This window comes from Castor canadensis, chromosome 3 (genome assembly GCF_047511655.1).
Source record: "Castor canadensis chromosome 3, mCasCan1.hap1v2, whole genome shotgun sequence".
In the NCBI taxonomy this organism is placed as follows: domain Eukaryota; kingdom Metazoa; phylum Chordata; class Mammalia; order Rodentia; family Castoridae; genus Castor; species Castor canadensis.
Window position 1 is genome coordinate 147,022,959 of NC_133388.1, and position 25,649 is coordinate 147,048,607.

Sequence of the window (25,649 nt, forward strand, 5' to 3'; positions counted from 1 at the left end):
ACTATATAAAGGTAAAAAGGAATATAGACTATGTGGCACCTACCAATCAATATGTTTGAATATCACAAAATAATTTTCAGCAAAAGTAGGCAAATACCATAGAATTGTAACATACTTCTAGTTCTATAAATTTCAATAAGAGATAATTAATTTATACTATTGTTAGTTTGAATGGTCTAACTTTGGGAAGGAAAAGGACAGGGATGATTTCTCAATTTTGATACTAATTACATAGTGTGCTCACTCTTAAATGTGTTAAGATCTGCATTTATCATCTGTACATTTCTCTGCGTGTATGCTACATTTCAGTAGAAATTTTACTAACATGAATACATGTCACAGAAATCTTTGAACTTTAGGAGTCATATTTTCAGTCATTGTCTTCCCAGGTGAAGATATAAATGGTTGTTTTGTGTGTATGTGTGCTGGAAAATGAACAAGGTCTCATGCATGCTAAGCATGTGCTCTCAAATGAGCTACACAACACCATCCCTGAAGTTGTAAACTGTCTTCATAGCAGAAACTGAGTTGCCTCTCTTATTATCTTATGCAATCAATTGGTTTTATTCCTATGGATTTAATTAATTCCACAGGAGCTATTAAATACTATCATGCATCATTTAAAGATGGAGACATGTTCTGAGGAACCAAGAGTCAAAGAGGATTATTCCCAGCCTTGTAAACCTCATGGAATTTTCCCAATTGGAAGTTTCTTCTATGTTGACTCTTTAATCCTATTATTGTTATTATTAATGATTATAGTTAAAGTTCTACCTTTATGTTTCCTATCATTGTATTTTGAGAACAGGTAACTTACTTTCTACTTTCACAGATTCAAAGATGAAGAGGAATTTACCCCAGAATGGATCACACTTGGAGTCCCACCTATACCTGATTTAGACTATGTAGGTGAAGAGATAATAAGATAAGATGTGATATTTGATTTTGAGTTGGTGCTTTAACAGGTTAAGAATTTGGGGGATATATTTTGTATATGACAAGTGTGACTGAATATATGGAAGATAAAGTGGATACTGTGGTAGGCAGAATCAAATAATGACCTCTGTAAGATGTCTATATCTTAACTCCTACAACCAATGTTTTCCTTATATGTGAATAGGGTTTTTGCAGATGTGATTATATCAAATATCTTAAAATTTGGAGATTATTCTAGATTATCCAAATAGATTGTTGTAATCACAAGAATCTTCATAATAGGCAGAAAGGACACGGTAAAGACTAGGAGAAGTGGTGATGGATTTGGTAGTTGAAGTGATGAACTTTGAAGGTGGAGAAAGGCACATGAGACAAGGAAGGCAGGTTGTCTCTAGAATTTGGAAAACCCTAGCAAAGACTGTCCACTAAATTCTTCATAATGGATATAGACTAACTAATTCCTCACTTTAAGCTTTTAACTTCTAGAATTATGCTAATGACTTTGTACTGTCTTAAGCCATTACTTTTGTGGTAATTTGTTAAAACAACAATAGAAAAATAATATATTAATTCATTTTATAAATATTTGAAGAACATCTAGTATATATCAGACATGACTGATACAAAAAGTATTTCCAGACTCATCTTATAAGGCTAGCATTATCCTGATATCAAAGCCAGACAAGAATACACCAAGAAAAAAATAATAAAAACCCATATCCCTGATGAACATAGTTACAAAAATGATCAACAAATACCAGCAAGTTGAATTCAAAAGCACATTAAAGGATTACTCACATGACCAAATGGGATCTGTTCCTGGGATAAAAGAATGAATCAACATACATAAATAAATAATGTGATTCACAATATTAACAAAATAAAAGGAAAAAAATCATATGATTATCTCGGTGGATGCAGAAAGTTTTCACAAGGGCTGGCAGAGTGGCCCTGAGTTCAAACCCCAGTACTGCCAAAAAAATAAATAAAACTTTTGACAAATTTCAATATCCTTTCATGGTAAAACAAAAACTTCTCAGCAAATTAGGGCCAGAGTGGTGTACCTCAACACAATAAAAGCCCTATATGACAAACTGATATCTAACCTTTTACTTAATTTTACTCACTGAAACCAAGAACAAGATACAGGAACCCACCACTATGACTTTTGTGCAACATATCACTAGAAATCAGCTAGGGAAATTAGGCAAAAAAAAGAAATAAGAGATACTCAAATACAAAAGGAAGAAATTTAATTTTCTCTACTGATGGCGCAATTATCTGTGTGTGTGTATGTGTATTTCTAAATGATCCAAAAAATCTGTTAGAACTGATAAATAAGTTCAAAGAAATGGCAAGATACAAATCAATACACAAAATCAGTAGTGTTTCTATGTAAACCACCACACTTGTAGCAATTATAGAATTTGTTTTCTTTTTTAATGTTTTTATTGGTATACAATAGTTATATAGAAGGTTTTATTGTGACATTTTCACATATACATATACTGTACCCTGGTTTGGTTCATCCCCTCCAATATTCTCCATTTTCCCCCCATCCCTCTTCTTAAAAAAACTTCAACAGGTTTCTATGTTCCTTATTTATATATGTATAGAAAGTACATCAACCATATTCACCCTTCTTGACTGTTTTCATGTTCCCTCCCCTCCTCACTGCTCCCCCTCCCCTTAACATGACCTGTTTTATATTCCAGACAGGTTCTCATTATGTAGCCCAGGCTGGCCTTAAACTTGTGATCCTCTCTCCCTCCAGAGCTGGGATTGCAGGTGTACTGCTATATCTGGTAAACAATGTTTTTTGTTTGGTTGGTTGGTTTTTTGTTTTGTTTTGTATTTTGGCAGTACTGGGATTTTAACTCAGAGTGCTTGCTGCACTCTGCCACTTGAGTCACTCTGCCAACCCTTTTTAATAATAGGTATTTTTTTATTGTGACATTTACGAAAGCTCTTACAATATGTTGTAGTCAAATTCATCCCTTCATCATTCTCCTTTATCCCCTCTCCTCCCATTCCTGGAATAGTTTCAACAAGTCTCATTTGAAAGAGTAGAATTTGACTAAGGAGCTTCATGCAGATATTTGAAATATATGTGGAATCCTAATATATGTAGGATTCTATGGATTCTACTAATTAATTATAAATTTGGGAAGAGTAAAAACCAATAAAGGCATAGAAGCCAAGGACTGGAACTTTCAGAAAAAGATGATACGGTCATATATTAATTAATATCATGTAGAATGCCTTGATTTGATATTCTTACCATAAATGTTTTCCTATTGTTATTATTAGTCACTATTTCTCTGATACTGTCAAGACGTTGTACATAATTTGTCAGGACTTTGCACATAATTTTTTCAGCAGGATTTTTGTTGGTTTGTTTGTATTTTGTTTTTTTGGCAATTTCAATATATTTGGGCACCTCTCTCTAACCCCTCATCCATGTCATGGTCACCAACTCACATACAACATCTTGGCATTTTTGTAATACTCTTTAAGACAGAAATAATTCATTCAGCTTTCTCTAAAGTTTCCCAAAATGTTGTGCCAATGATTACTGGTCTTTCTGTCACCACCGATTGTCATTTTTGTAAAACTAAACCCATCTCTTAGTTTGTCAGGACACTGACTATATCAACCCTATTCTGTGTAGATAACACTAGCAGTATTATTAAAATATTCTTTATGAAAACCTTATGGATTCACATAATATATAAGATAAATCAAATTTCAAGGTTGAGATAATCACTGTTTTATCTTTATCTATCCCTTTCTACCATGTGCAGATACATACTCAATAATTATTTATTGCATGAAGCAATAAGGCAGAGAATTCTAATTAATTATTTTAATTTGAGTAATGAACAAGTGTCAGAATTAAGATTATGATTCATTAGCAGCATAGCATAAGAGCAACATGTCAACATTATTTATTGAATATGAATTGTGTCTCGTCATTCATCCTTACAGCAATATATTCCTCTGAACTTCTTGCCAAAAGTAAAGTTCTCTTTTAAGTACTGTCACCTGTGACTCCATTCTTTCCACAATCCTCCTACTCAGCCTCAGAGAGGAGAGGATCATTCAGACTCATGGGCTAATATTTTGTGAGCTGCAAGAGGACCACAAAACTACTTTCAGAGAATCTTTTTGTGAACTTACAGAATATACTCATTTATTAGCTTGCACAAGTATTAATTAATAATTTTTTACTAAAATAAAAGCTGCAGGAATAGACATGTTTTTGATTATCATCACATCAACTAGATGGCACAATTTAAGTGCACAAAGTTAAGTGTATGAAAAAATTAAAAGTTGATTTAATTCCAAGGAGAGATCATATGTAGAATCTGAAATTTTATAATAAAAAATCAGGTTAATCTAACCCAGGTTGGAACATGGGAATTTATGATACACATGTATCACCAACCCCCCAAAAATGTCAAAAGTAAAACACAATTTTTTTATTTCTTATTGAATCAAGAGCAGATAGTTAGAAGCTGAAATCTTGGTTCCTTCTTTGATGTACTCTTTTCTGACAAACATTTCTTCGACTGGTCTTAGATGTTGGGAGCCAAAAGGTTTTAAATTGAATAATCACCTTTCACCTGCTATCTTTTGTTCATATCGTGTGAGTCTCTTAATGACTTATTGAATATTTACTAAGCACTTCAAGTGAGCTTTCTAAAGCTTTCTGAGGTGTGACTTAAAGGTAGCATGAGATTTAGCATTCACTAAACTAAAAGAGACAGTTTTGAAAATAAAAATTGAGTTTCTTTTATCCTTTCCTTAGTTGCTCTTTCTCTATCTAAGGATGCTTAAGTAAACATCTAAAACTGGTTTATATAATGGTAAGAGAATACTGAATTTCATTTACATATTTACTGCTCATATGCTGCTGTGCTGGTAACAGCAAATGCAGAGTTTATTCAAATAGTTGTCTTTGAAACGCATATTCGAGGTCAAAGAATATCCAGGTGGTTCTGAGCCCTTTAGCAGACACAAAAACACACAAAATGAAAATTGAAGATGAATTCCTGAAATACCCTTGGGCTGTGTAATGCTAAATTATACCTGAAAATTCATTCTACTCAACTCAGCAGGCTGAAGTAGCTCATCAATGTGATAATTATAACTAAATGTGAATAGAAAAGGAATTAGAAAGCAGGACTGCTGTATATACTAGTTTTGCAAATGGGCTGAAGCAAAATGTATTTATATACTTTAAGATATTTTATGCACATTTTACATTTAAAATTTTTAGAAATTTTGAAGTTAAAATTTTGATATTACCATTAGAAATAAAAGTATACTGAATATGATTCATAAATAGAAAGTTATATTTAGTTAATACTTTTTAAAAGATTATAAAGAATCACAAATCTTAGCATTTATCTGTGTCCATTTTAAGCAAATTATTTTTAAACCATGAACCTATCATTTTAATATCCAGCCCAATAATTTCAAGATTATGTGTTTGTGTCTTTGTGTGAGTGTTTAAATTTTTTATCTAGTTCTATCTATTTTTAATTGGAAACTTTTTGCCAGATTATTCTTTCGCCCACTTGATTCTTTTCTCTGAAGAACATTCTTCAAGTCCATACTTGACTTAAAGGTTAGCACAAATACATAATTTCAATAGGTTTTATACATTGGTTGGGCACCAATTCTGCCATTTCTTGAATATCTCTGGAATCATTATATGGGCACCTCTAAAATTCTTTATACGGTATTCTAGCATAGGTGATGATTAGAATATGTTGTATATTGACATCCCACATATCAAAGTTATTCTTCCATTGACTTACACTTCAAAATTAGATATATTTACTAAAATAATGAAAGTAAGCTTAGCAATTCAAACTGAAGCAAAATCCTAGATAGTGTTTTCTATTCTCTAATGTTTTCTGAATTTGGTTTCATTGACACTTCTTTGTTCAATACGTGACCCAGTAGTTTCATGGATTGGGTATGGATTTTGTACTTGAAAAGCTTACACACTCAATCTCTGCTTCTTACCAACTTTGAGAACATGATACTTGAGCCTCAGTTCTCTTATTTGAAAGATGGGATGACTCTTACTTTCTTCTCTGTTTTAGGGTTAAAGTAGCATAAATAAAATTTATAAATGATTAATAAAAAAATAAAATAAAATTCATGCCACAAAATATAGACACTCCATGTCTATAATTCCATTCAGCTTCTATAATTAATAAATGGACTATTTATATTTAAAATGCCTAATAGGTATTTAATCCAGTACTTTCATTTTAAAGTTAATATGGTGGAGTGTAAGGATGATGATGGAAAACCATATTGAGCAGGCTAGAAGTAGGGAAAGTTCTGGATTCATACACAGGTTAACTAGGGACAGGCCGGTCCAGCCCAGACTCACCTTGCCAGGAACTGCCCATGCCACTCCCCACTCATTGATTACTGGATGGGAATCACCTGGTTCCTTCCTTCCCATAGACTAAGTTTTAAAAGTACCTAAAAAGGAAAAGCATGCTCTCTCTGCCACCAGATTCCACCTGTCCCCGCATGCTGCCTTTTATAGTTCCCTAACTATTAATAAACTCCATTACACCCACGTGTCCTGTGATGGATTCTTCTCTTAGGACACAATGAATTTGAAAGTATTCTGATCACAGATTGAACTGGCGCCATTAATGATATAACTGGAACCATAATAACATACACACTTTAAAACAGAAAATGCAAGGCATTATACAGTAAAATGTTAAATCCTATAATTCACTCATATTTTAGCATAATGTATTTAGTACCTGACTCATAATAATAAGAACTTGAGGTAACTTATCCTCATCCATGCCCTACTGTCACATGTATACAAAAAAGTAAAATTTCATATAAACTGTCTCTTGGTGTCTAATCCATAGGAGATTGATTCTAGGTCCCCGCCATCGATACCAAAATCTGTGGATGCTCAAGTCACTTACATAGTATGGTGTTATCATATAACATCAATTCTTCTATATATCTTAAACCATCTCTCTCTAAATTCTTTTTAAAATATATTTGATCCAGAGATCAAATATATTGATTTAGAATTAATCCTGAAGACTGATTGGTTCTATCTGCAGATGTAGAACCCACACATGTATAAGGCTGATTGCAGATGACACACAGCAGAGGGGAAAGAGAACAGAAAGATAAAACCAGATGGTCTAGTTCAGATTCTAGAAATAAGAAAGTCAGGATAAGTTTGAGAGAAGAAGTTGACTAAGAATGAATCAGAAAAAGAACTCAGGAAAAGCAGCAATTTGTGTAAAAGCATACGCGGCACTTCATGTCTCCACAGACGCTACATTTTACCTTCCTCTGCCTCTGGTGCCACTTGCTGGTCACCACCACTGTCCTAAGAATCTTCTCCTCCATCCAGTCTGGTCACTGAAATATGACTCATCTTCCCAGCTACTAGGATAGCTTTACTGTACACAATTCAACTCTCTGTCTTTTAAAATAGGGTGATTAGATAGATAGATAATGAATGAGATTAGATAGTAGATAGATGATAGGTGGATAAATAGCATGATGGAAAGAGTATATACATTTTGTTTTGGAAACTCTTATAAATTCTTTGTAACAAGTAAAATTCTACACATAATTTTCATAATCACAAAAACTAATATGACAATAAGGATATTTTAATTTCTAACAATTTTCTCTGCAAACTCAGTTCTGTCCCTTCATCTCAGGACATGAACACAAGAGTTATGAGCTTCTGGGGAAATATTCTTCAAAATGTCTCCAGGGAGTGAGATACAGTAATTCTTACACATCATGCCTATCTATTCCATTTAGATTACTATAACAAAATACCATACCTTTATCAGCAGAAGAAGATTATGTCTCAGAGTTCTAGAAGTTAGAAAGTACAAGATCAAGTTCCTGGCAGATAGTACCTAGTAAAGGTACTATCTACTTTTCTACTTTTCTACTTCATAGAAGGCAGCTGCTTGTTGAGCCCTCACATAGTAGAAAGATAAAAGAATTTCTCTGGGTCTTTTTAAAAAGGGACTTGACCTAATCACCTCTTACCAAAGCCCCACCTCCAAATACCTTTACACTGGGATTAGGATTAACATATGAAGTGGAGGAGGTCACAAATTTTGGGGAGACGGAAATGCATACCTTCAACAAACTGTATTGTTGTGTTCATATGCCTTTGAAGTAATTTGTTACAAATAGTACCTTTTATGTGGTGATCACTCTGAAGAGACTTAGTTCTTCTTTGAGTATAGCAGTACTTTGCATCTTTAGTTAATGTAGCCAACATTTGTTTAAATTACATTGAAGAGAAATATTTTAAAAGTTTTAAAATTACATATGCCTGTATAAATAGGCACTATATTCTTTAAGAAATTCAAGATTCATTTATTTGTATATGTTTCCATTTTTTTAAGAAAATCTTTTGTAACCATGAAATATTTGCACCCATCCAAAGATTGCAATAAAGAAGACAGAATTCCATCACTCTTAAAACACTGCAAATTAATCCAAACATAAATGGGGAAATAAGACAACTAAAAGATATAACTAAGTCTGGATAATCAAATGTAAGCAAAGAAAAGAGATGAAACTCAGGTAAGATTAAATAAAAAACATACAGAAAAGGAAACAATGAAATTGCAAGAGCTCAAAAACCTCTGTCACTAAGGAGAGTCAGTGAAAATAAGATCAACTGTAACATGACTTATAAAGGAGAAAAATTTTAGCTTTGCTTAATATTTGTAATAAATATTTCAAAAACTTGATGCTTTCAAAGACTTCTTTGATATTAGAGCACAAGGAACTGGAGAAAGTCCAAAGAAATGAATAAAGATTTCATAATAGAATCAATCTAATTGTGTTTTTTTAAGAAGCAATAAAAGTCTTCCTAGATACATTCAAAAAATGTAATGAATAAACCAAGGAGTACAGAATTGATTTGTTTTCTCATTTCATTTTCAACAATAGTCAAGGATAAAAAAAAAGTGTTATTCTAGAGATTATTATTTTCTTCTAACTTGAGCTAATATTATAAATTAAAACTTGAATAAAATTTAGGAAACTTTGTATTTCCTCCAAATCAAAGGAGAACAATGATAAAAATAGCAAATAAATAAAGTACAATTGGATGCTAGATGAAATGACAAGCAGCAGTTATTAATAGATAGCCCTTGAATATTTTCATGTATTTTTAGGGTTTTACTAATAGAAGAGCACTTGATTGGAGGGGGTGAATAGATGTGAGTATAATAATAGGGAATTTGGCAAGATAGCAAGCAACTCAATAAAAATACATTCAGAAGATGTACATGTGTTTATGTGTTGTTATTGTTGAAAAGATGGCTGATGATTGTGCTATGGTTGAAAATTATTTGGTTGTTATCCCTGAAAAGACCTGAGATTGACATGAAGAGTTTACAGGAATTGTAATAGTAAGGAAATGTTTCAATAAAGAAGGAAGTCCTTATGTCTGAGAGGAGAAAAGGCAGTGGTACCACAGGGGGGATCTGCCTCTATTTTGAGGGAAAGGTAAGAGAAAAGTCTCAACAGTGCATCCAGCTGTTAAGTGATAGGGATGACATAGGGTTGGGGATGTAGTTCAGTGGTACAGCATTTGCCTACCATGTATAAGGACTTAGGTTCCATTCCCTGCACCACAAAAAAAAAAAAGTTTGACATAGGTTACTATTGGGTAACTATTCAAACCTGAGGAAAAATGACCAAAGGAAAGTTGAGATATCACTTATAGAAATAAAGTTCAAGACAGTGCGTTTCAAAAGGAAAGCTCTGAGCTAGCTTGAGGGAGTCTCCAATTTAAGTCTGCAATGGAAGTAGACAAGTTGTTTGAGGTCTACACCTCAGTTCCCTTCACCTATGCAGTCAGCAAACTGGTAAAAGTCAGGTGTTGTGTACCAGGTGCCTATCCATAAAATAGGAATTTGGGCAACATACCATGACAGCATTTCAGCTTTGATATTTAATTTTACTAGTAATTCTATGAAATACAGGCATCACACATTTCAAATATAGTGTTTCTATACATTCTATACTGTGCCTAGATAAAATTCTTAGAACTTCTTATTTCTTGATTAAATTCTAAGTAGTTATGGGAAAGTCACACATTTTAGTTTTAAAACCAGATAAAGATAAGGGTGTCAGAATTCTAGATTGACTAATAATTTGATACTCTTGATATTCTGGAAATATGTATTTGGTGTTTCATTTCATGGAAAGGATGAGGGCTGAGGCATGAAGAGGAGTGACAGATGAGGAAAGTCACCATTACCATTCCCCCAGAGCTGAGCAGACCTGTGATTCCAACCAAATCAGCTCTGGTTCCAAACTTTAATGTCTCTGACTACAATTAATTGTATCCATTCCTCCTGAAAGATAGTTTAGCATCATTGGTTGCTGTGGAAGCAAATTCTTTGAGAGATCTCATCTCCTTTTTCCTAAATAGCTTCTTAAAGTACCACTTCATCCTCACATGGCATGTGATATTGCACTGGCTCTAAAGAAATATAAGGCAGATCTGAAGCAGGACACACTACACATCTTGCTGTCTGTGAAAATTTAGTCTGAACTCTTAACCTCTCAGTTTCACTTTACTGCAACATAAAATAATCATAATGATAATAATCATAATGCTAATAATAAAAACACATACCCCATAGAGTTGTTGTCAGTGTTTGATGAGATAACGCACATCAAACTTAGAGGAGTCCCAGGTTGGAGCTTATTGCTTTGGACTTTAACCACCAGTAGCATTGAACAGCAGCAGGCAGTGTCAGCTAGTGTGACAGCTGCTGGGCTGGCATCAGGTGTTGGGATCCCCAGATCCTACAACAGCAAGTATTATATCTCAGGCCCACAGTGTTGGAACCTTTGACCCTTAAGGCTTGGCAGCTCCCTGGAAATCTTCCAGTTACCTGTGGTTTCTCATCAGTGACCCTTCATTGTCTCTTTTGCCTCTGCCCACATTCTTTCTGCCCCTGGCCACACTCTAAAATTCTTTAACTGCTCACTCAGTGCTACTGAACTACCATTATCACTGCTGCCACTTCTAGGTCAGTAGCTGCTGCCACTTTCACCACTGCTACCACTCTGCTGCTACCTCTGTCATCTGTTCTCTCTTTATTTGGCCAGCTTAGCCCATTCTACTAATAATGATCAAAAATAGGCAAGAAAAGTCAAAAAATAAAATGAATAAATAAAACCAGGAGAGTCCTGCACCTTATGAGCGTTCAGTGTTAGCTCTTACTAAAACACACAGCATGCACTCTCTGTATTGAGTGCCAGCAACAGGATTTACTTGATTTCTGTGTATGAATAGTGATGTGATAGCACCTCTTTTACATAAATCTCCACCAGAAGCTGCCACTCAATTCAGCCCTAATATCATATTGTTTCAGTTCCTCAGTTACAAATAAAATGCTCTCAACACATCTATGTATGACGTGGACTATCCCTGACCGTTACCTGTACTTGTTCTCATTTGACTAAATTTCCTCATTTCCAAAATTGAAATAGTGATACTTAAACAACAATTGTTTTGATGATATATTTTTAACACAGAGCTGGATAATAGTAAATATACAAATACTCTCTCTCTCTCCCTCTCTCTCTCTCTTCCCCCTCTCTACCTTTCTCTTCCCCCTCTCTTTCTCTTCTGCTTGTTATTCTGTTACTGTGAAAAGACTATTCAACTATCAACTATGCTATTGTTGATATAATTACTGGACTTAGATAATTTATTAAGTTAAATGAGCAACTTATCAGTGCTCATTTGTTTTGAGTTTTAAGTGTGGAGTATAAAGATTGAATATTTTGTTAAGTGATGACAGCTTCTTTTGGCCTCTGAATTTAGAGGCATGAAGTTTATTTTGAAGACAAAACTGATGTAAGACATTCAGGATTCCTGAGGAGAATAGGAAGAAATAAGAAGGGAGTGCTTGGACATGTCCCCTTTCTTCAAGTGTTCTTTTGTCCCTTCAGTCTAGGTTCCTCTTTTATACTCTTATGATGGAAGTTTTCCCAGATTTCATATTTACAAAGACCTATCCTCTCCCTCTACCACTGTCCCCACCTTCCTCCCACCCTGGGCTGCAGTGTGTGCACACAATGGGCCTTTACTTACCAAGTATGCTTGAGGTCCCCAGTTTTGGGAACTCAATGCCCTCTAGAACCAAGCTACTAGAATCAGGAATCAGTTCTTGGTAGGCCCTGAAGTGAGAAAAGTAACACAAGAAAGAATTGGTAAGATGGAAATCCCTGTATGGAGCCTGAGAAAGTCAACTGTGATACAAGGTTCACAGGGAAAAGTTGCCAAATGAGTATGTCAGGTTATTTGTTTTAACATGTAATTTGTGAAGTATGGTAGGTGTGGATGGGGAGGGTATTATTGCATATGTGAATTGAGTTAATTAAATTGTTACATGGTCTTTGCAAAAATCATTCAGATTGACGTTAATTATAGATAATGGAGAGCTAACACTGTTTAAACAGAAAATTGATTTATGTATAATCACATAGCAATGCTAAAACTACTGGCCTTTCTGTCATTACCACCTAATAATCGTATGGTACAAGTCACCTTATTCATATCATAAATATACACTGCACGCAACAGGCAAACTCTCTTCTCATTTTTTTTTTTTTTTGGATTGCATCCATTTTTATGGTCTGTTGGTTTTATAATACTGTGTCTAAGAAAGTAGTAAATGACTTTTATAATTGAGACTTTACTTATTGGACATGAGTTTGTTGCAGTGAATTTAAAATACATCTTCATGCCTATAAGTTTGGATAATTTCATTCAAATCACAGAACTCACTCAAATTGTCTTTGGAAACACAAGATGGTATAAATTGGTCAGTATTTTCATCAAATAAGAAACTAAATTTCATCAATAAATATACATTTGGCTATTGTCCAAATTTACTGAAAAAGAGTTTATAACTATAGTGATTTTATAATTTCAACTTATTAAAACTCATATATTCTACAGGTACTTATTGATGTCCTATTTTGTACCAGACACTGATCTGACTTCTAGATGCATGTCTCTAAAGAAAACAAGGCTCTTTACTGAGGAAGCTAATGTTCTGACAGGCAAAAACAGTTAAAAACAAGTAAATATAGATTATTTCAGGTGATTATTAAATATCATGGGAAAATTCATGATTTTGTAAATGGGTGGTGGGCTGTGCGCTACATTTTCTGTAGAAAACGCATTATTATTTTACTTATTGAAATATCATAAGCTCATTTCAAGAGACAACACAAGGAAAATCCATCTAGGGTAGGGAGAGTAACATACTGGCTATGTTTTTAAGCTATAATCAATAGTGATCTTAGACACAGTCTTATGAAAGAGTGTAGTTAGTCAAAAGTTAAGGAAGCTGGATATAATACGTATTGCCAGAAACTTATTGAGTATCATTCTTGATATCTATAATTATTGAATGTGGTAATTATTTAAGCATCAAAGTATTCTTTACACTGAAATAATCCTATTACAAAGAGTCTTAAAGATAAGATTCCTAGCTACCAATAGTAACCTGGGTTTGCTAACACCGAAATAATATAGACAATTGAAAACACCTACTTCTGCTTCTTGGGTAGAAGATGAAACAATACATAATCAGGAAGTCTTAGTACATAGAATTTTTTCAGTGATGTGTGGGTCCTTCTGTATTTTAAATAAAAACTGAATTTCAGACACATTGATTGGCACATAAAAGGGATTTTAAAACCATACACTTGGCTGGTGCAGTGGCTCAAGTGGTAGAGTGCCTGCCTAGAAGAAGCCTTGAGTTCAAACCCTGTACCACCAAAAAGGCAAAAAATCATCATACACTCTTTGGAATGTCTGGGAGCAGTATTCCTGAGCGTCTGCTGGGTTCCAGGCATTGTTCTCTGAGGAAAGAGTACAATGCATATGAAGTCACAGCTTCCACCCGAGGTGACAATGTGAAATATGCTCAGGTGGGTATATGCCCCAGATATAGTGAAAGTAAAGTATTGAGGATTAAAATGATGCTGCAAAGGGTGTGTGGAGCAAAGTTTCTGGAAATGCTTTCTGCAAGAAGGAGCAGAGTTCATAGCACACAGTAAGGCATTCTCTGACCCTGACACCCTATCATGTGCATTTTCTGTGTTAGGTCCTGAGAATACAAATTTGAGAACATGCCATTCTTGCTTTTTCTGAAAAGTGCAGACTGTTTGAAGTATAGAAAAGACCAAAAGTGATAATTACTTCAATAATTAGATATATGAAGTACTTAAGGGTTTCATAGAAAACTAAGCAGAGTTTCAGGATAAAATACAAATTATAATATTCTATAGGGGCTAAAAGATATATGAACCCATAGGATAGTTTCAAATATTCTTAAATACCAAGCAAGGGTTTTTATATTTCATATTTAAATTTTCAGTATTCTTGCTAGCCACATGAATCTATTCTTAATTCAACATTGCCTCAAGCACAACGCTTTAATAGTGCAGATATTATTAGAGAACTTAACTGATATTGGTTGTGGGAATGTAAAATAATACAATTTTCTCTAGGAGATTTGCATTAGATACAGAAGTTACAAGCTGTAGCATCTCCCCTGTAATTTTATGAGAATGGTATTACCCTGGCTTTCACTGTGTGATTGCTGGTTACCTTCTGTCAGTGAGCAACAGTCTTACTGCAAAGCAGGAGCACAACCCGTCTCTTTGTCTCCGTGGTCAAACCAATTACTTCTTAGAAAGTCGGATTTTCTCAGAATGACCATGTACAGAAGCAAACGTAGACATCAGAGATGTAAGTAGATTCCGACCCAACTTTTTCATATGACTGTGGTGGGAAAAAACATACTTGATTTCTTAAAAGACTAATCATGACTTCTTCAAATACATCCTGATAGTAGAAAATATCCTGTAGCTCTTTTTAACTTAACCTTTATCTCTATCCCTGTAACGTGCTTGAAAGATGTTAGTGGAGAGAGGGGCTAATTCGCTTGTTGCCATGGAAACCCTCGGAAAGGTTTATAAAATCAACAGAGAAACAGATCAAATGCAATTTCAGTCTAGCTCAGCATCCTTCATTCAGGCATGAGCACTGGACAGTTCTCCTTTTCGCTTTTCTAGGAGTGATAGATTTTTCTTTCCTGGAAGTCTATTGAAAAGATTTAGGAAGCTAGGCTAAAACTTCTATTTATTCATCCAATTTCAATTCCAACTCTCAGAGGAAATGAAACAGTTCAGAATGGAGGAGAGAGAGTTAATTGTGAATGACTAGCTGAATTTAGCGGGATATTCATTGCCAAACTTCTTAGTCCAGAGTATATTTGTAATGTAATTCACTACGGGCATCATTTCAAAGGGTTAAAAGAAGGCATCTGCAATCCACCTTAAAGGAACTAATTCTGACTGAAAAGGAGCAGCACAATTACTCTGGCCTAAAGTCTACAACAGAGATGATTATGGAACTGAAAACCATCAAGAGGTTGCTGAGAATCAGTTTTATAATAAAACTGTCGTGTGGCAAAGCAATATGCCTCTCATGAAAAGCTTTCCAGTCACATCTTTCTCTAGTGAGTCAAACTCTTTATCACTTTATCTTTTCTGTTGTGTAAAGTAAGTATAACAATTTTGAACCCAAAATGGCCTGTCACTGACTCTGTGTACCATTGTAAACAAGTAATAGCACTTCTAGTCAAAGTCTGCACTTTTTTTATTTCTTACAATGTCTTTAGATGTTATCAAATATATTTAAAATATAGAAAGATTATCAGAAACAATCCATCAAAAAGCTATGGCTTTTGATAATTTTCAGTGTTTTAATTTATTTTATCTACTTTCATGTAAGACCCCCTCTGCAAACTAACAATTTTTCTTGTTCAAAGAAGTTTTATGCACCACAGAGAGCTCTGAGAACTGAGATTGCCAGTTTCATTCTATATACCTGATTGCTTTTTGATACCAGTGTTTTCTTGTGATCAAGAAACAACATACAGTAAATGCTACTTTTTTCTTATAAAAATTATTAGTGTGAAGTCTACAAATACATTGCTGATTAATTTCCTTATGATTTCCTTTTGCAAGAATGAATCTAAATTATGCATGTGCTTGAAAAAATATCTTGCACCTTTACTCTTGCATCTTTTATACACCCCCTCATTTTTTTCCCTTGTGGGTAATCATCACTATAATGCACATTGCAAATAAAGGATTCACAGAAAATTGTACTGAGTCTCTCCCCCTAAACTGTGCTTGCTGAAGTCTGCGATTAAGCAGCAGGAAGAAATTGTGAATTACATGAGACAAGTCAGAAGATGTATAATTATACAGGCATGGACACAGTAGGGTGTACTGGAATGGTTTAGTTTTTTAAAATCTAATGTGTTACTTTTGTTTAATTGTGTCAGTTAGCTGTATTATGTCATATTAACTGTTTCTATATTCTAATAACATAAAATATCAGACAGCAGGAATATAATAAAATTGAAGTATATAGAAAGCCTAGCAATAAAAGCAAATAGAATCCTTAAGTGAATTTTTATCTTACATAATAATATTTGTAAAAGTGGAATATAATACAATTGTGTGCCATCCAACTGGGATATAAAAATACCTAAATTATCCCATAACCAAAATTCAAATTATTTCTATTTTCAGTCATATCCTGTGTGTGTGTGTGTGTGTGTGTGTGTATTATGTTGTGTTTGATCATGTAAAAGGCATAAACTCTCCTAGAGGCAATTGTACTTGAATTAAGGCAATAATTGGCATGCTTAACAAAATATCACTGTGGGAAAAGGAAAGTATTATGATTCTCTTTAAAATTGAAATAATAAATAAATCAAATTTGTAATTTTTTTCATTTCTTAATGATTTCACATAATATCTTTTAGCAAAAATAATGAAACTTCCTTTCATATATCCAGCAAAAGGAATAGGAAAGGTGTGTGTGACTGTGTTAAGGATTTGAGAAAAAGGAGAGCAAAGATACTTTTAACAGGTAACTTGAAGAATAATTTGCATTAATCCTCTGAGAATTCACGTGGGGATTTGGAATCCATTCTCCACTCATGTATAGATTGGTTACTTATAATTTCCTATATAAGAAAAGAGAGGGAAAGGAAAGTACCCCTTTGCTTGCTTCTGAGAGAGCAATTATAATGGAAAATGTACAGCCTCAGCATCCATTCAGATAAGCGAGCTTATCTATGTATAACTGCATAATGATTTCCAATTTAATAGGGAAATTGTTGAGAGTGATATTTCAAATGTTTGCATATGTCAAATGTTAATTTTCTTGGCACCAAACGTACTGAACAGTTTAAGAAATCTTAATATTTGCATACCTATTTTATCAGATTGATCTGGGAATATGATTAACATAAATAGTCTTTTACTTTTGTGTTTATCATAATAAAACATTTTCATAAGGATGTTTATTAAAATATGAGGCTTTTGTTTAAATTTCAAAACCTCATATTAGGTATACAAGGAATATCGTCTAGTTGAAACTCTAAATGACCTTGAAAAAACAGGGTTTTGGGCTCTTAAAAACACATTTAGACACTTTTAAAAAAGGACTTTCAAAATGTAGATTAGAGAAAACTAGAGTATACTGTCTTTGGTATTAAATGTAGAATTTTATAAATGCTATAATCTTCATACCATAGGAGAAGAGAACAGTGTAAATTTAAATTCTGGTTGTATCAGTTCATCTTATTTTATCAAATTAGAAGAGGTATTCATTTTTATTGTTAATGGTATGTTTGGGTGAGCTCTATCCACCTTGTCCATTTTATATGGAAATACTTGATAGGATCATTTCAGGACTCTGAATACTAGCCATGACAGTACTCTACTCATCATCTTGGCTAATGATAACTACTTCTGTGGGTTACACTTTCGCTTCTTCTTTAACCCTCTTCTGTAACTTTAGCAGATTGTTATGGGATCTGAGGTACCTTCCAGCTCTACTCCTCACTGCTGCCACAACAGAGGCATCCTTGTGTCCCTCTCTTACTCAAACACGGTTGATGGTTTCTTGTTGAATGGATGGTGGCTCTGAGTTTGTGTTTCAGATTCCTGTGAAGTTACTGCAATGGGCCTTAGAATCCTTATGAATATATAAAGAATTACCTGTACAATGAAGGGCAATATGTATATATATGTTCATACACATAGGTGTTCATATAGACACATACATTTTGGTTACTTTTTAAGTTCTAAAATAGGCTTAATTAAAATACATATCTTTAAAAGATTGAGCTACAACCCAATATACAGATATGAACCAAAACATCAAATTGGACTTTATAAGTGTGCACAAATATTATGTGTCAATCAAAAAAAATGAAAATTTAAAGAGCTAGTACTAAATTTGCAATAGCTTTGGATACCATACATCTCACACCGAAAGACAACTATATCACATGCAGATCTTATTACATTTCAATGTTTATAAACTCCTAATGTTCACAAATGTTGAAAAGTCACTGAGTTAGAAAATGAATATAAACATGACCTTGTAACATTGACATTTACATGATTGTCATCCACTCCCTTTTCCTGGTACCATCTATATTTTAGCCTTTATTGTGCTAGTGGATTGTCCTCAAAACTGACTCTGTAGACTCCTACCACTATGTGTTGGCCTTCACCTGCATCTTCACACATAGATACCTTCTCTTTTCCATTTATAATTCAAATGCTGCATCCTCAAAGAGGTCTCTTGGGTTTCCAAGTCAGTTTACCCTTTCTCTTCTCTTTTCAAATGATGTAATTTTGTTTATGATTCCTACTTTCTGTCTTACATAGAGAAAAACTGTTTATCCCATAAACAGTTTGCTTCATTCAAGTTTTAAATCTTGTCAAGGGTGCATTATATTGGTTTATTCAAAGCAATTCATGAGTGTGCAATAAAGTTTATTCATGCAAATACATGTTCTTGATCACCTATTACATTCCAGACACTGCTCTAGTGCTAATGGACTAAATAACATTTCAGTTTTTATGGGAAGATGACACACAAATAGATATTGATATGCCATATGATGTTAAGAGTTATGGAGAAAAATAAAACAAGCAAGGGAAAAGTGGAAGGTGGGGTGGGTTGTTTCCATTTTCCCCAGAGTAGTCAGGAAAAGTCACTCTTATTAAGATCAGAAACATAAAGGAAATGGGAGAGATGTATTTATTAACCTTTAAGAACCACTATCTATATCTCTAAGTGACTTGCGGAATACTTTTATTAAAATGATAATTATAAGAATGATATTTTTTAGCATTACATCTATGATAAACTGTAGTCTGTCAGAGATCAGTAATATATTCTTTGGCCAAGTGTATTTTCCAATTTATCTTCTTGTGAATATCTTTGTATTATTGATCTATATTAATACTTTGTCTCTTTAAAAACCTTTCTTTCAGAGACAATTATTTAATAGTTTGTTAGCATTGTTGTAAGGCTTTGTAAGACAGTAGCAGTAACAAATAAGGTTGTTCCCAGTCTCAACTGATGCAGAATCAGGGATTTATTGATCAACACGTGTAACAGGTTCAGTATTGTGTGATTATTTCAAAAAATGAATTGTCTTAGCTCTTACATATTTATTGATATAGTTTTTTTTAGATAAGTCTTTATTGTAGATAGCCATTGAAATTTTTATGAATTAGTTAGCAAGATAAAAATGGATTATTAGGGTTAGGCATGGTTACTCACACTGTAATCTCAGAAACTCAGGAGAAGGAGGTCAGAGTTATTGCAGTTAAAAGCCAGCCCAGGCAAAATGTTGAGACCTCCATCTAAACAAACAAGTGAGGTATGGTCGTTCACACCTGTAATGCTAGCTATGCAGAAAGCTTAAGTAGGAGCAGTGACAAACAAGGCCAAAACATGAGAATTGTGAGATATATGCTCTCTTTGTAACAGTGAAGGCAAAACAAATCATTAACTTAATTCCAAAATTATTCCGTATCTCATATATTGATGTTATCTACCACATATGCAGTTAAAGATATCACCTGGTTTAAAATTTTTTAACTTTACACTAAGATGATGATTTAAGCTTGGTTGGTAAAATCTTTCCAGAGAACACTATTAAATTTATTCCTTGGTTTCTCCATTATTGATGCTTGTTGGGACTTCTGAAATTTCTCTTGCCATTTTTCTCTCATTTTCTAATATGATATGGATTGAGAAGTTGTGGTTTTAGACATTCCTCCATGGAATTATACCTGCATGGCTAGAATCAAGATGGTCTGATTGAACAACACAATGGGACCATATATGCCGGTTTGGAGCAGAAATGTACAAAGGCTGATGGGTAACACCCCAATGCAGATTGACCTTAAATGGAAGTACATATTGGTCTGTCTCACATCCTTAATCCAGGTGGTGTTTACAGGTTCTAAGCAGTGACTGGTTCTGCCTGCAGGAATATTAATTCCCATTCATTCTCTCATACTCTCTCTCTCTCTCTCTCTCATCTCTATCTCTACTTCTCCATGTATTTTTTGTATTTAACAATACTCCATGTGGTCAAAGGTCATTTTTATAAAACAAATGTCTGTGCATTTTTATTTAACTTCTTTATTAAACAAAAGCAGCATGGCTGTCATGTATCACCTGCTTTTTTAGTACCTTTCTTATAAAAATCCTGCTACATTATTCTCTAGAATTGCACAAAAACTACTTCATTCTGTGTCCAAGTGTTCAGGTCCATGGTATATGCAGAATGTCATTTGTCCCTTTAAAGAATGCCACAGTTAAAAATAATGTATATTTGTATTTAATGAATAAATTACATTCAGATTATACATTTGAAACCAACTAGGCACATAGGAAAATAAGATTGTTGTAAAAGGCAGACATTAATCTATTTTTAACACATTTCATGTGTCATTCAGAAATAATTGCCCCCATCCTATGGTTATATTTCTCTCTCTCTTGATTTTTTTCTCCTTTGCTGTATGTAGGCCTTGTAGTTTAGGGCAATCCCATGTACTTATTTTTCCTTACATTGCCTGTACTTTTGGGTTATATCCAAAAAATATTACTCCAGACCAATGTCAAGAAACCTTTCTCCTATTCGTCTACTAGTTTTACAAGTTCAGGTTTTACAATTAAGTCTCTAATCCATTTCAGTTGATTTTTTGTATGAGGAGAGATGGCATTGAGTGATAAAGGTGTCATTTCATTCTTCAGCATGTAGCAATCAAATTTTCTCAACATTATTCATTGTGTCTTCTTGGCACATTTTTCAAAAATCAGTTGTTTATACATGTGTGGACTTACTTAAGAAGGGCTACAAATAGACATATAGCCAACAGGTATATGAAAACATGTCAGTTATCACTAATCATAATGGAAGCACAAATTAAAACCACACATGATAGAATGGTAATCACTAAAAACATAAGAGTTTGTAACAAGCGTCAAAGATATAGAGTAAAGGATATCCTTTTATACTGTTGAGGAATATAAATCAGTACAGGGTAGAACGGAGTCACTTTTAAAAAGTAAAGAAATGCAACAACCCAAAAATCAAGCAGTAGCAATAGAAATAAAATCAGCTATCACAAAAAGTTCTCCATACCCTCATGCTCTTTTCAGAATTATTCATAATAGTCAAGATACAGAATTAGCCAAAGAGTCCATATATTAAGGATAAAGAAAATGTGGTTTATGTACACAATAGAATGGTATGTCACCTTATAAAGAAGGAAATTCTGTCTTCTGTGCCAACATAGATAAATCTGGAGGGCTGCTAAGTGAAATGAGCCATACACTTATACGTGGGATCTGAAAAAGTGGAACTCAGAAGCAAAGAGTAGAATAGCGTATGCCAGAGGCTCTCTTGTATTAGGATAATAATATGGAGTCGTTCCACAATATAGATATATATGTTTGTGTTGCATATATATACAAATATGACTTTGATATTTGATTGTATGATTTATTTCCAAACAAGAATTTAAGCCAATTTCTATTTTATAAATATTGTTTGTAAAATGGAAATGTGCTATTTTTCTATCTTTTTTTAATTTTTATTGTTTTATTATTCATATGTACATACAAGGCTTGGGTCATTTCTCCCTCCTGCCCCCAGCCCCTCCCTTGCCACCCACTCTGTCCCCACCCTCTCCCCCTCACCCCCTTGATACCCAGCAGAAACTATTTTGCCCTTATTTCTAATTTTGTTGAAGAGAGAGTATAAGCAATAATAGGAAGGACCAAGGGCTTTTGCTAGTTGAGATAAGGATAGCTATACAGGGAGTTGACTCACATTAATTTCCTGTGCGTGTATGTTAACTTTTAGGTTAATTCTTTTTGATCTAACCTTTTCTCTAGTTCCTAGTCCCCTTCTCCTATTGGCCTCAGTTGTTTTTAAGGTATCTGCTTTAGTTTCTCTGAGTTGAGGGCAACAAATTCTAGCTAATTTTTTAGGTGTCTTACCTATCCTCACCCCTCCCTTGTGTGCTCTCAGATTTATCATGTGCTCAAAGTCCAAACCCCTTGTTGTGTTTGCCCTTGATCTAATGTCTGCATATGAGGGAGAACATATGATTTTTGGTCTTTTGGGCCAGGCTAACCTCACTCAGAATGATGTCCTCCAATTCCATCCATTTACCAGCGAATGATAACATTTCGTTCTTCTTCATGGTTGCATAAAATTCCATTGTGTATAGATACCACATTTTCTTAATCCATTCGTCAGTGGTGGGGCATCTTGGCTGTTTCCATAACTTGGCTATTTTGAATAGTGCTGCCATAAACATGGGTGTGCAGGTGTCTCTGTAGTAACCTGTGTCACAGTCTTTTGGGTATATCCCCAAGAGTGGTAATGCTGGATCAAATGGTAGATCAATGTTTAGCTTTTTAAGTAGCCTCCAAATTTTTTTCCAGAGTGGTTGTACTAGTTTACATTCCCACCAACAGTGTAAGAGGGTTCCTTTTTCCCCTGCATCCTCGCCAACACCTGTTTTTCGTGGTGTTGCTAATGATGTCTATTCTAACAGGGGTGAGGTGGAATCTTAGTGGGGTTTTAATTTTCATTTCCTTTATTGCTAGAGGTGGTGAGCATTTTTTCATGTGTTTTTTGGCCATTTGAATTTCTTCTTTAGAGAAAGTTCTATTTAGTTCACTTGCCCATTTCTTTATTGGTTCATTAGTTTTAGGAGAATTTACTTTTTTAAGTTCCCTAAATATTCTGGTTATCAGTCCTTTGTCTGATGTGTAGGTGGCAAATATTTTCTCCCACTCTGTGGGTGTTCTCTTCAGTTTAGAGACCATTTCTTTTGATGAACAGAAGCTTTTTATTTTTATGACATCCCATTTATCTATGCTATCTCTTAGTTGCTATGCTGCTGGGGTTCCACTGAGAAAGTTCTTACCTATACCTACTAACTCCAGAGTATTTATACTCTTTCCTATATCAACGTTAGAGTTTGTGGTCTGATATTAAGATCCTTGATCCATTTTGAGTTAATATTTGTATAGGGCAATATACATGGATCTAGTTTCAGTTTTTTGCAGACTGCTAACCAGTTTTCCCAGGAGTTTTTGTTGAAGAGGCTGCTTTTTCTCCATCATATATTTTTAGCGCCTTTGTCAAAGACAAGTTGGTTATAGTTGTGTGGCTTCATATCTGCGTCCTCTATTCTGTTCCACTGGTCTTCATGTCTGTTTTTTTGGCCAGTACCATGCTGTTTTTATTGTTATTGCTTTGTAATATAGTTTGAAGTCAGGTATCGTGATACCTCCTGCATTGTTCTTTTGACTGAGTATTGCCTTGGCTATTTGTGGCCTCTTGTGTTTCCATATAAATTTAACAGTAGATTTTTCAATCTCTTTAATGAATGTCATTGGAATTTTGATGGGAATTGCATTAAACATGTAGATTACTTTTGATAGTATAGACACTTTTACTATGTTGATTCTACCAATCCATGAGCATGGGAGATCTCTCCACTTTCTATAGTCTTCCTCAATCTCTTTCTTCAGAAGTGTATAGTTTTCCTTGTAGAGGTCTTTCACATCTTTTGTTAGGTTTACACCTAGGTATTTGATTTTTTTTTAGGCTATTGTAATTGGAATTGTTTTCATATAGTCTTTTTCAGTTTGCTCATTATTAGTGTATAGAAATGCTAATGATTTTTCTATGTTGATTTTATATCCTGCTACCTTGCTGTAGCTATTGATGGTTTCTAAGAGCTTCTGAGTAGAGTTTCTTGTTCTTCAAGGTATAGGATCATGTCATCTGCAAATAGGGATATTTTGACAGTTTCTTTACCTATTTGTATTCCTTTTGTCCCTTCTTCTTGCCTAATTGCTGTGGCTAGGAATTCCAGTACTGTGTTGAATAGGAGTGGAGATAACAGGCATCCTTGTCTAGTTCCTGATTTTACAGGGAATGGTTTCAGTTTTTCTCCATTAAATACAATGCTGACTATAGGTTTGTCATATATAGCTTTTATAACGTTGAGGTACTTTCCTTCTATTCCTAGTTTTCTTAGAGCTTTTATCATGAAATGATGTTGGATCTTATCAAAGGCTTTTTCTGCATCTATTGAGATTATCAAATGGTTTTTGTCTTTGCTTCTGTTAATGTGGTTTATTACGTTTATTGATTTTCGTTTGTTGAACCACCCCTGCATTCCTGGGATGAAGCCTATTTGGTCGTGGTGAATAATCTTTTTGATATATTGTTGAATTCAGTTTGCCATTATTTTGTTGAGGATTTTTGCATCAATGTTCATTAAGGAGATTGGCCTACAGTTCTCCTTTTTGGAGGTGTCTTTGCCTGGTTTTGGGATAAGTGTAATAATGGCTTCATAAAATGTGTTAGGCAGTTTTCCTTCCCTTTTTATTTCATGGAACAGTTTAAGGAGGTTTGGTATCAGTTCTTCTTTAAAGGTCTGATAGAATTCAGCAGAGAATCCATCAGGTCCTGGACTTTTCTTTTTGGGGAGACTCTTGATTGCTGCTTCAATTTCATTTTGTGTTATAGATCTGTTCAGGTGATTAATTTCCTCTTGGTTCAGTTTTGGATGGTCATAAGTGTCTAGATATCTGTTCATTTCTTTAAGATTTTTTAATTTATTTGAATATAGGTTCTCAAAGTAGTTTCTGATGATTTCCTGGACTTCCATGGTGTTTGTTGTTATCTCCCCTTTTGTATTCCTGATTCTACTAATTTGGGTTTTTTCTCTCCTCATTTTAGTTAGGTTTGCCATGGGTCTGTTGATCATTTTTATTTTTTCAAAGAACCAACTTTTTGTTTCATTAATTCTTTGTGTGGTTTTTTTGGTTTCTATTTTGTTGATTTCAGCTCTTATTTTTATTATTTCTCTCCTTCTATTTGTTTTGGGATTTGCTTGTTCTTGTTTTTCTAGGAGTTTGAGATGTATCATTAAGTCATTGATTTGGGATCTTTCAGTCTTTTTAATATATGCACTCATGGCTATAAACTTACCTCTCAGGACTGCCTTTGCTGTGTCCCATAGGTTCTGGTAGGTTGTGTTTTCATTTCCATTGACTTCCAGGAACTTTTTAATTTCCTCTTTTATTTCATCAATGACCCATTGTTCATTAAGTAATGAGTTATTAGTTTCCAGCTGTTTGCAAGTTTTTTGTCTTTACTTTTGTTGTTGAGTTCTAGTTTTATTGCATCGTA

The 25,649-nt window shown here is 34.1% G+C and overlaps 1 protein-coding gene across 10 annotated transcripts in view; it reads left to right on the top strand.

Moving 5' to 3' along the window:
* Nucleotides 1-25,649, top strand: part of Ralyl (RALY RNA binding protein like) — a 735,459-nt gene that overhangs the window by 471,588 nt on the left and 238,222 nt on the right. Inside the window, exons 1-2 of one of the 10 annotated variants that reach the window (XM_074068785.1) lie at nt 14,637-14,776; nt 15,338-15,548. The exons of 8 other annotated variants lie outside the window; for them this stretch is intronic. In XM_074068785.1, coding sequence (XP_073924886.1) covers nt 15,509-15,548 — 40 coding nt within the window. In that variant the 5' untranslated portion in view covers nt 14,637-14,776; nt 15,338-15,508. Of the gene's footprint in view, nt 1-14,556; nt 14,777-15,337; nt 15,549-25,649 lie in introns of those variants that run through there. One more of the 10 variants, XM_020151095.2, reaches the window with a different exon arrangement.